Source organism: Vigna unguiculata, chromosome 10 (genome assembly GCF_004118075.2).
Source record: "Vigna unguiculata cultivar IT97K-499-35 chromosome 10, ASM411807v1, whole genome shotgun sequence".
NCBI classification, from domain to species: domain Eukaryota; kingdom Viridiplantae; phylum Streptophyta; class Magnoliopsida; order Fabales; family Fabaceae; genus Vigna; species Vigna unguiculata.
The window spans coordinates 36,474,275-36,490,112 of record NC_040288.1 but is presented as its reverse complement, the minus strand read 5'-3'; the positions used below and the strand labels follow the sequence as shown (position 1 = coordinate 36,490,112).

The 15,838-nt window shown below is 31.7% G+C and overlaps 2 protein-coding genes across 2 annotated transcripts; both read left to right on the top strand.

The window, feature by feature from the left end:
- Nucleotides 1–547: 547 nt before the first annotated feature.
- On the top strand, nucleotides 548–3,452 carry LOC114166881 (transcription factor bHLH13-like). The gene has a single exon (XM_028051759.1). It carries the CDS (start codon nucleotides 1,119–1,121, stop codon nucleotides 2,988–2,990), a length of 1,872 nt encoding a protein of 623 aa, XP_027907560.1. The 5' UTR covers nucleotides 548–1,118; the 3' UTR covers nucleotides 2,991–3,452.
- A 9,826-nt stretch (nucleotides 3,453–13,278) lies between these two features.
- LOC114167200 (aspartyl protease family protein 2-like) lies at nucleotides 13,279–14,943 on the top strand. Its single transcript, XM_028052207.1, has one exon. The coding sequence runs from the start codon at nucleotides 13,311–13,313 to the stop codon at nucleotides 14,736–14,738; it is 1,428 nt and encodes a 475-aa protein (XP_027908008.1). The 5' UTR covers nucleotides 13,279–13,310; the 3' UTR covers nucleotides 14,739–14,943.
- Nucleotides 14,944–15,838: the final 895 nt, after the last annotated feature.

The following is a 15,838-nucleotide window of genomic DNA, read 5'->3' as shown; positions in this document are numbered from 1 at the left end:
TTTAGAAAAGACCAATCCAGTATCAGAGGCATCAAATTATTTTCCTCCTGAATCTTATATGACAGATTTATAAGAGCAGTAATGCATTTTTGGAGAGAGTAAATAAAAGACAAAATAATGCATTTTTGCCAGTATTTAAAAGAGCAGTTTCTTGTATAGATATATTTGTTTCTTGTTTTGATGTTTTGATTTAGAAAAACTAAAATAACTTCTGCAATGATTTTGAAATGAGAGTGAGAAGACACCACCAAACCAACCAATTCCATCTTTAACATGCACACACACAAACACGAAATTCAGCCATTCAGATTAATAACTGTGAGTCACATGTGAGGGATTGCGTGTCACTGTTTAGCACGAGTATCACGAATTTCATATACTACCTTAAACTCCAAGGTTAACTTGTCCTTATCTACTTACGCACTAAGTTATATAAATACCACTGTTTTGTTTTTTCATTATGGTTTCTCTCATTTATTACCACACATGCTAATTTAAATACACATATTTTATTTATATCAACACATTAATTACTATCAGTTTATTTAATATTTTTATTTTAGTATATTGCAGGCTTCAGTACAAGACTAGTAGATAGATAGGAGCAAACAACCAAAACCACTACCTCTCAACTTCCAACCAAGTAACCCTGGTTAAACTTTAACCCTAGTTGGTTTCTTTCGCACTTTGCGGTTACAACATAGGAAGAAAGAAAGAGTGAGTTCGGAGTTAGAGAACGTAAGCCGCATTGTTATTTGTTCATTGTTCATTCACACACTTCTTCTCTCTTTCTCCCAAACTCTGAAACTTTTTTTTTTCTTTGTCGTAATAAGAATAGGTTCACAGAGAAAACTGAAGAATCCTTTTTATCTTCCTTTGCTTATTATCTGGTGGAGCTTAGACACAGACATGTTTTTTTTTTTTTTCGGAGACACAGACACCCTTTTGATAACTTGAACACTGGGTGTGCTCATAATGTTGTCCCTTGTTGAGTTGTTACCCGTTTGGACAGTTTTTAGGTTTTTCTGATTTTCCGGAACCCCAGGTTGAAATTCTGCGAGATCTGAGGTTTCTGGATTTGGGCTTTGAGAAAGTTGAGATTTTGCTGGGTTTAGGGGATGAAGATTGAGGTGGGGTTGGGAGGGGTGTGGAATGAGGAAGAGAAAGCGATGGTGGTGGAGGTGCTGGGTCGCGGCGCGTTTGATTACTTGGTGGCGAATTCTGTTTCTAACGAGAATCTGTTAATGGCGCTTGGGAGCGGCGAGAATCTGCAGAACAAGCTTTCGGATCTCGTGGAGCGTCCTAACGCGTCGAACTTCAGTTGGAACTATGCGATCTTCTGGCAAATTTCGCAGTCGAAGTTTGGGGATTGGGTCTTGGGGTGGGGAGATGGGTGTTGCAGGGAACCGAGGGAGGGAGAAGAGAGCGGAGAAGTGAGAGGGAGAGGGGTTGTTGGTGACGACGAGAAGGTGCAGAGGATGAGGAAGAGGGTGTTGCAGAAGCTGCACATGACTTTTGGGGGTTCTGATGAGGACAATTATGCTTTTGGGTTGGACCGTGTTACTGACACGGAGATGTTCTTTCTTGCTTCCATGTACTTCTCTTTTCCCCGTGGACTGGGGGGTCCAGGTAAGTGTTTTGCTTCCGGGAAGCATTTGTGGCTCTCAGATGTGTTCAAATCTAGTTTTGATTACTGTGTGAGGTCTTTCTTGGCCAAATCTGCTGGAATTCAGACTGTTGTTTTGGTTCCTACTGATATGGGGGTGGTGGAGATGGGGTCTGTGAGGATGGTGGGTGAGAGTTTTGAGCTTTTGCATGCTTTGAAGTCTGTGTTTTCTGCACAGGCATCGTTGGTCCCGCCCAGGGTTAAGCCAATTGCACCATTTGATTTGGTGAGCGAGAAAAGAGATGAGAATGCAAATGCCCTTTTCTCTGGTGTGGCAATTGGGGACAAGGAAAAGAACAACAGCAGTAATGGTAGTAACAATAGAGTAGAAGGAAACGGAGTTCCAAAGATTTTTGGGCAAGATTTGAACAGTGTGACTCAATTCAGGGAGAAACTTGCTGTGAGGAAAATGGAGGAGAGGCCAAGGGCTTGGGGAGGTCACCCCAATGGGAATAGTATTGGTTTTCCAAACGGTATCCATGGTTCTAGTTGGGGGGCAGGTCAAGTCATGAGACAGCTTGGTCCTCCTGAAATTCTTGCTCCTAGGTTGTCCACCTCCGGTGCATTGTCGGTGCCGGAGCTGGCCAATGGCACAAGGCATGATTTTGTGCATAACAATTACCAGCAGCAAAGGCCGGCTCAGATGCAGATTGATTTCTCAGGAGCCACTTCAAGGGCTTCAGGGAGATCAATGATTGCTGAATCTGAGATTTCTGATGTTGAGGCCTCGTGCAAGGAGGAGAGAGCGAGTGTTGCAGATGACCGGAGGCCGAGGAAGCGGGGAAGGAAGCCGGCGAATGGAAGGGAGGAGCCCCTCAACCATGTGGAGGCAGAGAGGCAAAGGAGGGAGAAGCTGAACCAGCGGTTCTATGCCCTGCGTGCTGTTGTTCCAAACATCTCCAAGATGGACAAGGCATCTCTGTTGGGAGATGCTATTGCTTACATCAATGAACTTCAAGCCAAACTCAAGAGCATGGAGTCTGAGAGAGAGAGATTTGGAAGCACCTCCTCTATGGATGGATCAGTAATGGAGGCCAATGCTAGATCAGAAAATCACAGTAATGGAGTTTCTGATGTGGATGTTGAAGCTGCACAAGATGGGGTGGTAGTAAAGGTGAGCTGCCCTATTGATTTTCATCCGATTTCAAAAGTGATTCAAACCCTGAAAGAAGCAGAGATTGGTGTTGTTGATTCAAAACTTACTGCTGCAAATGATACTGTTTTCCATACATTTGTAGTTAAATCTGAGGGACCTGATCAGCTGACTAAGGAAAAGTTGATTGCATTGTTTTCCAAAGAATCCAACTCCATACAGACATTGTGATATGGAGAATTGCAATTAACATAGTCCATAGCATGATACACATAGAAGAGCCAAATATCTACATTGTCTTCAGAAATTTTGTTATACTATAGAGAATCTTAAAGTAAAGCAGTGGGAACTAGGAAAGTAGAATAATAATAGCTTCTATTAACCCTCTAGGGTAGTCAATTTATGTTTGTCTATAATATACACAGTTTATCATAAGAACTATCATTCCTGCTATGCCAATTATTTTGTTTAGTTTAACAGAACTACCATTTTACCTTCCTCATATCATATAGCCTAATCTTTTCCTTTGCCTGTTTCTTGTATTCTACCAAGTCTTCTGCAGCAAAAATATCAGTTATTTCTCTGCTGATTTTGTCTTTGTCTTTGTCATTGTCACTGTCACATTTTAACTATATTATATCTTCTAATGTAATTTCTTTCATTGTAATGTGAGCAAATTCATTCCTAACTCAATAACATCTTTTATTTCCTGCTTTAGAAATGCATGTTTCTTGATAAGATGCATTAGCTTGTGTAAATAAATAAAGACTTTCCTTTTATAGGAAGATGAGTTTCTTATTCTTTTTTCTTTCTGCTTGCATATGGCAGTGGTTTGTGATTCATGTCTTTAGCTGGCTTTTCCAGAAGTTAGAAAATGAGTGGAAATAAAAGGGCCAACAAACTCTTTCACAGTAGATTCATGGTTTTATTTGATCAACCATAGTACTGTAAAAAAAAAAAGGATTCTACATTCTACACTGCAGTGAGTTCCTTTGTTTATTATATCGACCTTTCCATAACAAGTTTGAATTTGAGGTATCTGATGCAGAAGAAAGTAAACATAGGTTAAATTCAACAGATAGAAGCTCCATTATGCAGAGTTTCACATAAAATAATAATAATTATTATTATGTTGCGTGGTCCTGCACAGTGCAGCATCGTGTGACTCGTGTCCCATTTGATATTTTGATTTGATGATATTGAATTGTGAAACGTTCACGTGCCGAGTTCTTTTCATCCAATGAGTTATGCGGTGACAAGGATCATGTGGTGCATGTGTTTGCTTATGGAAGAGAATGAAAGGTAGGACTTTGAGAAAAGCAAAGGAAAGAAAACGATGCAAAGAGAGAAAGTGTGTGTGTGACATAAGGTGTCGTTGATGCTGAGAGAAACCCCAACAAGGTCGTGTCAATTTTACATCAAACACTTGCGAATGATTCCTTCTCTATAGTTCAATGATAAAGATCGCCCACCAATATTTGTATTTTTCCCTTCCATTCTTCATCATTTTTTCTTCCCTCAATCCCCATTATAACTCATGCAACCTCTTATAGTAGGGCCACTTTTAATGCATGTTACCCCATGTTGAATTTGGATAAGGAAACTAATAAAAAAAATCATGTTTTGCACTTTTCTATGTTAATTTGAGATTCATGGAGTACTAAAAATCGTTCAACAAAAGTAATTTTTGTATGATTTTTATTATGGTTAGAATTTGAAGGTGGTGTTTGTTGAAGTAGTTTTGGAAGATTAAGCCCAAAAAGAAAAAGAGAATAAGAAATGGTCCAGGGAAGAAGTCAATAGGGACATGCGCCCAAACGTGCTTTTCGTTTGAGAGGAAAACCGTGAAAACTGACAAAATTTGATTCACGTTAGGTGACGGAAAAGCACCACATAGAATAGAACAATGTGTTTCAAATAATGTTTTAAAATTTGAATAGGTCATTCCTTTTCTTAAAACTAAAAAACCACATCATAGTACTCCTATATTATTATCTGCTTCATAGAGCTCCTAAAATAGTGTTGTGATTACATTTCAAAATAAACATGTCTTTAAAATTTTTGAACCAATAGAATATAAAACTTTTGTGGAGCTTACTCGGTCAACAATCACTTTTTTATATATAACTTTTATATATATATATATATATATATAGATATAGATATAGATATAGATAGATTATTATGATGGTGAATACATGATTTTAGAATTAATGATAAAAGATGTGTAGATGTTCCTTTCGACCTTCCCTATATATTAATTTTCTTCTAGAGTTTGCTACTGGTTTTTGGATTGTGGTATCAATGGGATATATTTAGGTAAATAATCTTAAGTGATAATTTGAATATTGTAGAAGCTCACATTGGATTTATTATTTATGATAATGGTAGATTAACTTGTGTAAAATTATTACGTTTTAGGACATATCTGTGCAACAACATGCAGGTCCTCCAAGATTGGTTCTTCTCATTCTTAATGGGGCAAAACATAGAAAGTTATTTGAATATGAGAGTAATCCAAAAGTTTAAAAGTTGAAGAAGAAATTATTAGTAGATATGATAAGAAGAAGGAATGAGTGAATTTGACTAGACATGTTTATGTTTTAGCTTGTGATGTAAAAATATATACACATCATCATCTTTGATATCTGAGTATTATAAAATTTGTTTCACTTTCTCATCTTATCATATAATAGATATATACCTATATTTTTTATTTATTAACATTTTGTTTTACATGAGAAAAAGTTCATTCGGAATAAAATATAATATTATTAATAATTTAATCTCAAAAATAATATTTAACCTTTTTAATAGCAATTGATAAGAAAAAAAATTATAATTATATTAATTTTATAATAAAATATCATATAAAGAAAAATAATTTTAATCACTTAATATAGTTAAAAACGAGTATGAAGAGAAACAAACTATTCATAATATTTCCAAGTACAAATTTCTTTACCACCCAAGTGGGTAAAATTCAATATATATAGAATCTTTATTTTTAATAACATAAAAAAATTTCATTAATATAATAAATAAAACAAATGATAAATATGCTTTTAATTTTTTTTATACAAAATTAAAATTTGTTTTTGTCTAAACTTTAATATATTTTGATTTTTAAACTCAAAAAAAATGTTCTTAAAATAATTATATCTATTATTTTTAGAATTTAAAAACAAAAATATATTACAAGTACAAGGAGTTAAAAGTACATTGAAATACAAATATTGAATCTTATGATTTCTCGTATGTATAACTTATTATATTTCGACACTAGAAAATCTTCCAAAATCCAACAAAAACATTGTTTTGAGTTCGTAATATTTCATGATGAGATACCCTTAATCTTTCCCTGAGAGAAAATCCTGTATTCACAGCATATTCTGTTCTATGTAGATGATGAAAACACTTAGTTTTGAGATTCCACAAAAGAAAAAAAAAAAAAAAAGATAAAGAAAGAGAATGAAATAGAATTGGCCTTAAGAGGCAGTGAAAGTCCATTAAAGAAAGGAAAGATGTGATGTGGGGAGTCGATAATCTGATGCAACAAAGTAAGGGTCAAAAATGAATAATGGCATGTGGTGTTGTGTTCAACCAAATAACTGTAGATGTGACCATTTTTGTTTTTTCTCTTTGTCTCTCTGTGCTTCAAATTCATAATCCACTTTCTCTTTAAATCCAAAGTGCCAAATTCTATTTTAATTACTCATAAGAACTAGTTAAACAGTTATATATGATTATGCAGAATAAGCCAGTAGTGTTAAAGAATTCAATTCCACAAAACGAAATTCTAAAATAAAAATTAGACTCATTTATATATTATAAAATTATCTTATTTTCAATTTATAACATATATAACATATAGGATATTGCCAATGCAATCATTAGTGGACACAATACTAAAACACGTACCCACGTTCTGCATATGAAGATTATTGTCGTTAAGTAACGCCATGTTCCCCACAATATTTAAGGCTAGCTTGCTTTTATAACTTAATTTGCCACCAACATTGTTGGCTATAGCTTATAATAACTCAGAATGTCAGTTTTTATATTAATGTCCTTCTAAGGCACTTCTATTTTTTCTGTTGTTTAAATTTGTATTTAATGGACTTCTTTTAAAAAAATATGATGGCGAGAGTACCTTTTATAAATGAATTATATCAACCCATGATTTATAAAAGGTTATCCATAACAAAGCTTGACATTTACGTGAAAAAATTATTGTTATTTGTCTAATCTCTTACAGGCCTTCTTTCTGATTGCAATTTTGTCTTCAATCTTGCACCATGTTAAATCTTCTGCCACATGATGTCAAATTTTCAAGTGTAATAACTTGATCAGCATACTCAGTTTTGCAGGATTCATGGAAATGAAGAGAAACTACGTACTCTTTACCGATTCGTAGAAATGAAGTGACAATGATGAGTTGCATGTTGGATGTTAATTTGGAAGAAGAATAAATGGCCATAATATATAGTTCTAGGGCTTCAACATTTAACTGCATTATTCTTTCTGTGTGTATTAGACAACTAGTTTAAAATAAGAACACGTGACAGCCTCATTGCTTATAATATATATGCAGTTCTATTTTGTGCTTGTCAGTATAGTCTCGCAAGAAGCTGGTTCGGTCTCCAATTTACTTGTATATTCCAATCACAATAACAATGATTGGCCACTACGATTAAATGCAAACTTTATGTTACAAATCAGACAAGTTTGGATTCTCTACTTCTATGTTTCTGTTGTTTATCTGTTTTATTTTTAAAATACATTTATGATCATTAATTTTAAAATATATTAAAATTATCTTTAAAACATCAAAATAATGTATTTTTAATACTTAGCAGAAGAAAAAAACTGAACAGAGAAGCGAGACTCCCAGATTGACTTAGTTTAAGATTTATGGATTGAATTTCAATTTAAATTTATTAAAATAGATTGAATTTATAATTTAAATCGATTTTAAGTAAATAAACTAAATTTAGATCTTTTCAATCCAATTTTAATTCGACATAATTTAGTTTTATTGTGATCGATTTGCTCGATTTTCGTCTTAACTGGACTAAGCTTAAACTTTGATCCCATAGACAACATAATGGACTTAGTTATACCTTATCTTATTGCTTTTTCTTGCACCTCATTTTTTTCTTCTTGCAGTTGTATGTAATTTAAAATCCCCATTTTACCCTTATACGAAAAAACCCTATAGGGCAAAAGCTTCACCTACCCACACCATTGCACCTTCCTTCCCCATTCTTTCTTTTCTCTCTTCAAGCTTCTTCCTCCCCTCGATATTTCTCTACGCTAGGGCCTTCACTCCCTCTGTGCAGTTCTCCCTTGATAGCTCCCTCTCCTTTTTAGAAAGTCATTTTTAGATCTGAATATTTAGATCATCCATTTTCGATTTCTTTTTTATATTCTAGATTATATGTTTCGGAATATATTTAAGGATTTAGAAATACCTTCCAAAACATCCCATCCAGAATGTTTTTTTTTTTTTTTGTACTTTTTAGAATGAGTGTTCCGAAAACACTTAAGCCACAAAGTATAAACAAAATAAGGAAGTGTAAGAATTTTTTATGATAATTTTAGTAAGGGGTCATTTGGTGATTGCACCTTTTACGATGACAAAAAATAAAAACAAGGGGTGAAGGAAGAAAGACCCACCGAATCTTCGGTTCAACTGTCTTTGCATCTTAAATAATGTACTTTAATTTTAAATTTTCAAAATTCAAAAAATATCTAATTTAAATCTAATCTAAATTAAATTCGATCCAAATTTAATTTTAATCCAATTAAGTGAAGTGGATTTAAAATCTTAAAATATGAATTTAAATTTAGAATGAATCCATTTAAATAAATTTAGAGGTAATATAAATTTAAATTGAATTTCATAATTTGGAATTTTTATTCAACCTTTCTCTTGTTGAGTCTTATGTCCACACCACTTTAGATTATATTATTCAATATACCTAATAATATTATTACTTTACTAAGGATTCTTATTGGTCCCACCCGTTTACAAATTGTTCTTTAGTAGTGTGACTTTCTCTATCTCAAATTTGAAGGTTCCTCTCTGCCTGTGATTTAAAGTGGTGCGTATTCAAAAGATACCATGATACGTTTAAATCAAAATAATTCAGTAATTTTGGGTAATATTAATATTGATTAAATGGGAATACAAGTGATATTCAATTTCTTAAGTGGTATATCAAAATCGGAATAAGTATTTGTATATTTGTTTAGTAAAGTTTTTATATTTATTATTGTTATAAATTATTAAGATGTTTTATTTTATTTTAAAAAAATTACAATGATAAATTATTTATTTATTTAATATTAAATTATAAAAAATGTATTTATTTAACATTCAATTCTTTATAATACCATATTTTAACAGAAATCTTATTTATTAAAAATAAAAACACAATTTCAAATATATTATATGTCAAAAAGTCAATAAAAAAATTTACTCCAAAAATAGCAACAAATTATAGTGTAGAGCTTTTTGTATATGTATAAATTAATCATGGAGTCTGGTCGTGATGCTAATAAAATTGTCAATTTCAAGTGATGGTGTTTAATGAAAAATAATTTTCCAAAATAGTAATTTTGAAATTTTTTTCCTTTTTTACTTTAATGCATCTCTCCACTAAACCCACGATTTAGAGAATTTATTTATATGTATATATATATCGGATGTCAATATCCGGTAAATAAAATCTTTTAAATATACATTAATTAAATTTTGACATCTATAAAAGAAATATTATATATTAAATTTTAATATTTGTAATAAAAGGACAAAATATAATATCGAATATCATTCGTAAAATAAAATAAAGTATAAATGTCGATATTCATTGAAAAAATATTTTGGGATGGATGATTTACAAAGGGTAAAAATATAATTAGTTTTTAACTCAAGAAAAAGTGAGAATTTTAAATTTTTTTGAAGGTACAGGATAAGTGGTTGGAAGTGCAGGGAGAGACAACATAACTATAAATGTGTATGAAATGTGTATAGTGGGATGAACCTTTTGGCAGCTATTGCAGTTGGGTCATGCATGCTTTTTTGAAATTCATAAAAGTTTAGAACCGTTTGCTTTTTTGTTAAATTATATATGTGGTAATATTAATTTAGTAAATTTATTATTTTTTACTTCAATTTAAATTCTATTTTAAGAAATTTGATATAATCAAGTAATTTTTATTAGTGGTGTAACAACAACGTTAAATAAGGTGTCACGTGAGAGTTCTTGAATTTTTTGATTTCTTTTTAAATAAAAATTTTGTCACGTGTCAAGCTAACATTGTGTCACGTGGCACAACAGTGACAGTGTGATGTGGTAGTGACAGTATCACATGTCACTATTATTTCACATGTCATTTTCTCATTCTCAATTTAGTCTTAATTTTTGTAAAAATTGTGCAATTTCGTTCTCTTCCAAATTGAAACAAAAATTAACTTTTATATAATTGTTTTACAGATATTTTTATTAAATTTGATATTTGTATTCAAATTGATATTTTTATTATATATTTTTAACAAAACTAAATTTATTTAAATTTGTTTCATATTCAACTTTATTTAAAAAAAAATTCAAATTTTAAATTATTTTTTTTAATTGTTACATAAAGTAGTTGTTTTTTTTAACATTTATATAATTGTTATTTTTACACCAACTCAAGCATTTGTATATAAATTATTGAATTTTACACATTTTAAAAATATAAAATTATTTAAAATATAAATTCAAATAAAAAACAATATTAAAGTATGATGTAATAAAATATCAATATAATTTATGATTTTTTATTTATTTATTAGTATTATTTTCTATTAACAACTTTAAAACAATTTTAAATAAAGTTCAATGTAAAATATAAATTTAAATAAACTTAATCTTGTTAAAAATATTTACTTGAAATATCAATTTTGATAGAAATAATTGTATACGTTTATATAGAAATTAAATTTGGTTTCAATATGGAGAGGGACAAAATTGCTCAATTTTTACAAAAATTGAGACTAAATTGAGAAAAAAAAAGATTGGGACCAAATTGAGAATAGAAAAAATGACACTTGGTATAATAGTGACACGTGACAATGTCATTGCCACGTCACACTGTTACTACAACGTGATACGCTGTCAATTTGACATGTGGAAAAATTTTAATTTTTTAAAAAAATATAAATAAAAAATTCAACAAAAGAAATTAAAAAAATCCAAGAATTGACACATGACACTCCATTTAATGTCGTTACTACACCACTAACAAAACTAACTTGATTGCATAAAATTTCTCAAAATAGTGATCAAATTAAGATAAAAAAATAGAAGAATCAAATTGATATTTTGCTACGAAAATGAAGACAAAAAACATAATTTAACCTTACTTTTTCATCGAAATAATATTAATAATTTAGAATGTGCTTATAATTAGTCGTTTAGCTTAAACTTATATAGTTAGAATACTATTAACAAATATAAAATAACACTAAAAAATTTAACTAAGTTAATAATATTTAAAATAGCACATGTTTAATATTCAAATTGTAAAAAAATCAAATCAAATATATAATAACACTTAAACATAAGTTGTAACCATACAAAGCTTTATTATTTAATAGTGTAAAGTTTAAATCCAGAATATAAAATATATACAATATTTTAGATTAGATTTAAAGAAAAAAAGTTAAGATAAGCTCATATTAAAATGATTTTTTCTAAAAGAAATTTCATTGATCGGTAGAGATTTTCGTGGTTTTGATTATTCAATAATTTTATCTTCCAATTTTATATTTACTTTTTAATTATTTGTAATTTGGAAAAACGTTTTCAATCGTACTCTATAGACACAGACACTAGTATAGTCTAGTTACCATTTTAACTTATTTAATAAAATTAATGTAATTAACATTTCTGGTTTTAAGGAAAGTCAATTATTGTTAGCAATTTCACTTAAAAATAACAAATAATTATTTGTATTTTAAAAAATTTTATTCATTATTCAGAATAAAATATTTCAATTACTGTCATGGTAATTTTCTGAATTCCAATCTCTTTATGGCAAATAGTTTATTTTTTATCCTTTAAACATAAAATTTTATACATTACGTAAAATATGAGTATATATATATATATCATATTAAACAAATTTAATATTAAGATTTAGACCTAAAATTCATAATTATACAATAGATACACAAATAAAATATAAACATGATATAATAAAATAAATCAAACAAGTCTCAATATAAACCTCAATAGGAACCAGCAAGTCTTAAAAACATCATAGTGTGTGTTGAATTTATTTGCAATTTAAATCCAATCTAACCTTTCTCTTCTTTGTGCTATTTTTTATCAATTAAAAGTGAAAAAAATCATTTAATTAGATTTTATTAGTTTTCCCAAACATACATATGGTCATTTAGTTATCATTCATAAAATCATTGACAACACCATCAAATACCAAGTATGTAATTATATCCATCACAAGTTAGTGATAATTTACACCATCTCTACATCTTCAAATTCTAACAATCATAAAGAAGATTTTAAGGTCCTCTGAAAATGTTTGGAGCTAATTTATATAATCAAAGTCTCAAGCATGTAATTTTTTCATTACTTCTCTTAATAAACTTTGAGAGTGCTTCTTCAACAATATTAATATTCTCGAAAAGAATTCCAGGAAATTTATGAGGTTTTTGCTTTGACAACAAGAAAGCGACTTCACTAAAAAAAAACATGATGACAAAATAAAAGGTTTCACTTTAATGAGCAAGTTTTGCATATTGAAAATTTTCTCCTAGGATTCATAAGGGTCTAGGATATTAAAGTCCAACATGTTTTCCACATCATCATCGGTCATAGAAATAACACGTAAATCTTCAAAACACTCACATTGGTACATCTTTTAAGAACAGTAACATAATCCAATTGGAACCAAACATGGCCCACGCCATTTACTGCACTCAGCAGTGTGAAAACGAATGAGTTTATTTTAAGGTGTATTTAGCTGGTACCTATTATATAATGTCTTCATTTCAAATTATAATTATTTGAAATAAACAAGTTCAGACAAAGTTTCATAAAGTTCACTGTATTCATTAGCAGCACTTTTGAGAAGTACAACCCAAACTTTCACCAACCAACCATTAAAGCAGAGTCGTGCGAGCACTATAATTGGTCTTACCAATTTCTCACTCTTTTTTCCTTATACAAGTAAAAATTCATGATTTCCCACAACAGTTAAATTAACTGAATTTGTAAATGGAATACAAAAATGGTTATTTTTTAATCTTAGAACAAGTTACTATTGTTTTTAATATATATATAAACATGTTAAATATCTCTACCACCTTTACTTGAGAGAAAATTATATATTAAGAAACATGATACTTTATTTTATATAATTAGGAAATGGAAAGTTGAAAAATATAATAAAAAATGGAACAGTTCCAGAAAAACCTTTCAGTTTTTTATATAACTGGCTTCCACCTTCTGAGACTCTTGTCTCATTTTCCTCTCCAAAATGGAAGAGAAAGTAAAGTTTCAGTTTTTCTCTTCCTTGTTAACCTTCTTCATCTGTGTCTATGGCGCGTACACTGAACCACTTAACTCCGAAACCCTCATTCTCCGTAACCATAACCTCCCCAACCCACCCACACTCTCTTGGCCCGAATCCACCACCTCTGGGTCCGATCCCGAACCCGACCCGTCCACCATCTCCGTTCATCTCCACCACATAGACGCACTCTCTCTCAACAAAACCCCCTCCCAACTCTTCCACCTAAGGCTCCAACGCGACGGCGCAAGAGTCAAAGCTCTCTTCTCCTTGGCCTCATTGAACCAAACCCGGACTACAACTTCTGGGTCGGGTTTCAGCAGCTCCGTGATCTCGGGTCTTGCACAGGGTAGCGGCGAGTACTTCACGCGCCTAGGCGTGGGAACTCCTCCGATGTATGTCTATATGGTGCTTGACACTGGAAGCGACGTCGTTTGGCTCCAATGCAAACCCTGCGCCAAATGCTACTCCCAAACCGACGAAATCTTCGATCCTTCAAAGTCCTCATCTTTCGCCGGAGTACCCTGCTCCTCCCCCCTCTGCCGCCGCCTCGACTCGCCGGGATGCAGCCGGAAAAGCAGCAATTGCCAGTATCAGGTTTCCTACGGCGACGGCTCGTTCACGTTCGGCGATTTCTCCATAGAAACTCTCACGTTCCGACGAGCGCAAGTCCAGCGTGTGGCTCTCGGCTGCGGCCACGACAACGAGGGCCTCTTTGTGGGCGCCGCAGGTTTGTTGGGCCTAGGTCGCGGCGGCTTGTCGTTTCCAACCCAAGCCGGAGCCCGGTTCAACAACAAATTTTCATACTGTTTAACTGATCGAACCGCTTCCTCCAAACCGTCTTCGATTGTGTTTGGCGACTCGGCCGTTTCGCGAACCGCGCGGTTCACTCCTATTATTAATAACCCTAAACTCGACACCTTTTATTATCTCGAGTTACTTGGAATCAGCGTTGGCGGCGCGCCGGTTCGAGGCATTTCGGCTTCGCTCTTTCGTATCGACTCGACCGGGAATGGTGGAGTGATTATTGACTCGGGGACTTCCGTGACGCGCCTCACGCGACCTGCTTACGTGGCTCTCAGAGACGCGTTTCGGGTCGGAGCTTCGCATTTGAAACGCGCGCCCGAGTTCTCGCTTTTCGACACATGTTATGATCTTTCGGGGTTGCCGGAGGTTAAGGTTCCGACCGTGGTGTTGCATTTTCGCGGTGCTGATGTGTCGTTACCGGCGGCGAATTATCTCATTCCGGTGGATAACAGCGGCAGATTCTGCTTTGCGTTCGCCGGAACAATGAGTGGGCTTTCTATCATTGGAAACATTCAACAGCAAGGATTTCGGGTTGTGTTTGATTTGGCGGGTTCTCGGGTCGGATTTGCCCCAAGAGGGTGCGCGTGATAGAATGTGATGCAAGTTGAGGTTTTGGGAATAACTCTTTCCCTTTATTTTCTTTTGTGTCTCTCTTTGAAAACTATTGGCTTTTGGTTTATGCGAAATCAGTAGAGACTATAGAAGGAAGATACTATTAATTAGTGATGTTTTCAGCGTTTTTTTACCTAATGAAATGCTTATTAGTGATAAAAAAAGGTTCTTAGCTCGTAAATGCTTAAAAATTTCTATGTATTGATGTTGCATGTAGTTATTCTTATCTATGTACTTTAAAATCAATATGAAGATATTAACATTTTTTTTTAATTTTCAATTACAAAAGTGACACTAAAATTATTAAATAATGGATAACTTCTAACAATGTAATAATCTAATAATGTAAAATTATGTGAACATCTTAAACGGTGTGAAAGGGGGTGAGACGTAAGGAATTTGTGGGTGTGAAAAAGTAATTGATAGAATATTTAAGAAGCAAAGTGACATTTTGGATCGTCAATCACGGAGCTCATCTTTTCATTACTTTCCACTGAATTATTTGAGTACAACGCGTGAACATTAATGGCAATTATACATTTGCCTTTTTTTGTTTTTAAATTATAATAAAATATATTAATGTAAAAAAAAGATTGTTTATAATTTAGGTGAAATTAAATATCTTTATTATGTTTTAATTAACTCTCTTCTCTTCTACAATGTTTAAACATATATATATATATATATATATATATTTTTTTTTTTTTTAATTTTTAATAAAGTGATATTCATTTTTCTTATTATATGTTAAAGTATTGCATTAATTAAAAACTAAATAAAAAATTTAAAATAGAATTTTAAAAGTAACAAAAAAGAGCGTAGAGAATTGTTTTAAATTTAAATTTAAAAATTTTAAATTAAAATAATAAATGTAAGTATCACTTTACTTAGAAATTTTATTAGTTAAATATATACCAGATATTAGATGTTTATTTAAAAATTATATGCAATATCAATATCAGTTTATTTTATTTTATTAAAAACAAACATAAAAGAAAAAAGAATATTTATTTTAAAACTATGAGTGAAATTATTAGCATTTTAAGAAAGGTAAATATAATTTTTTTGTAATATAT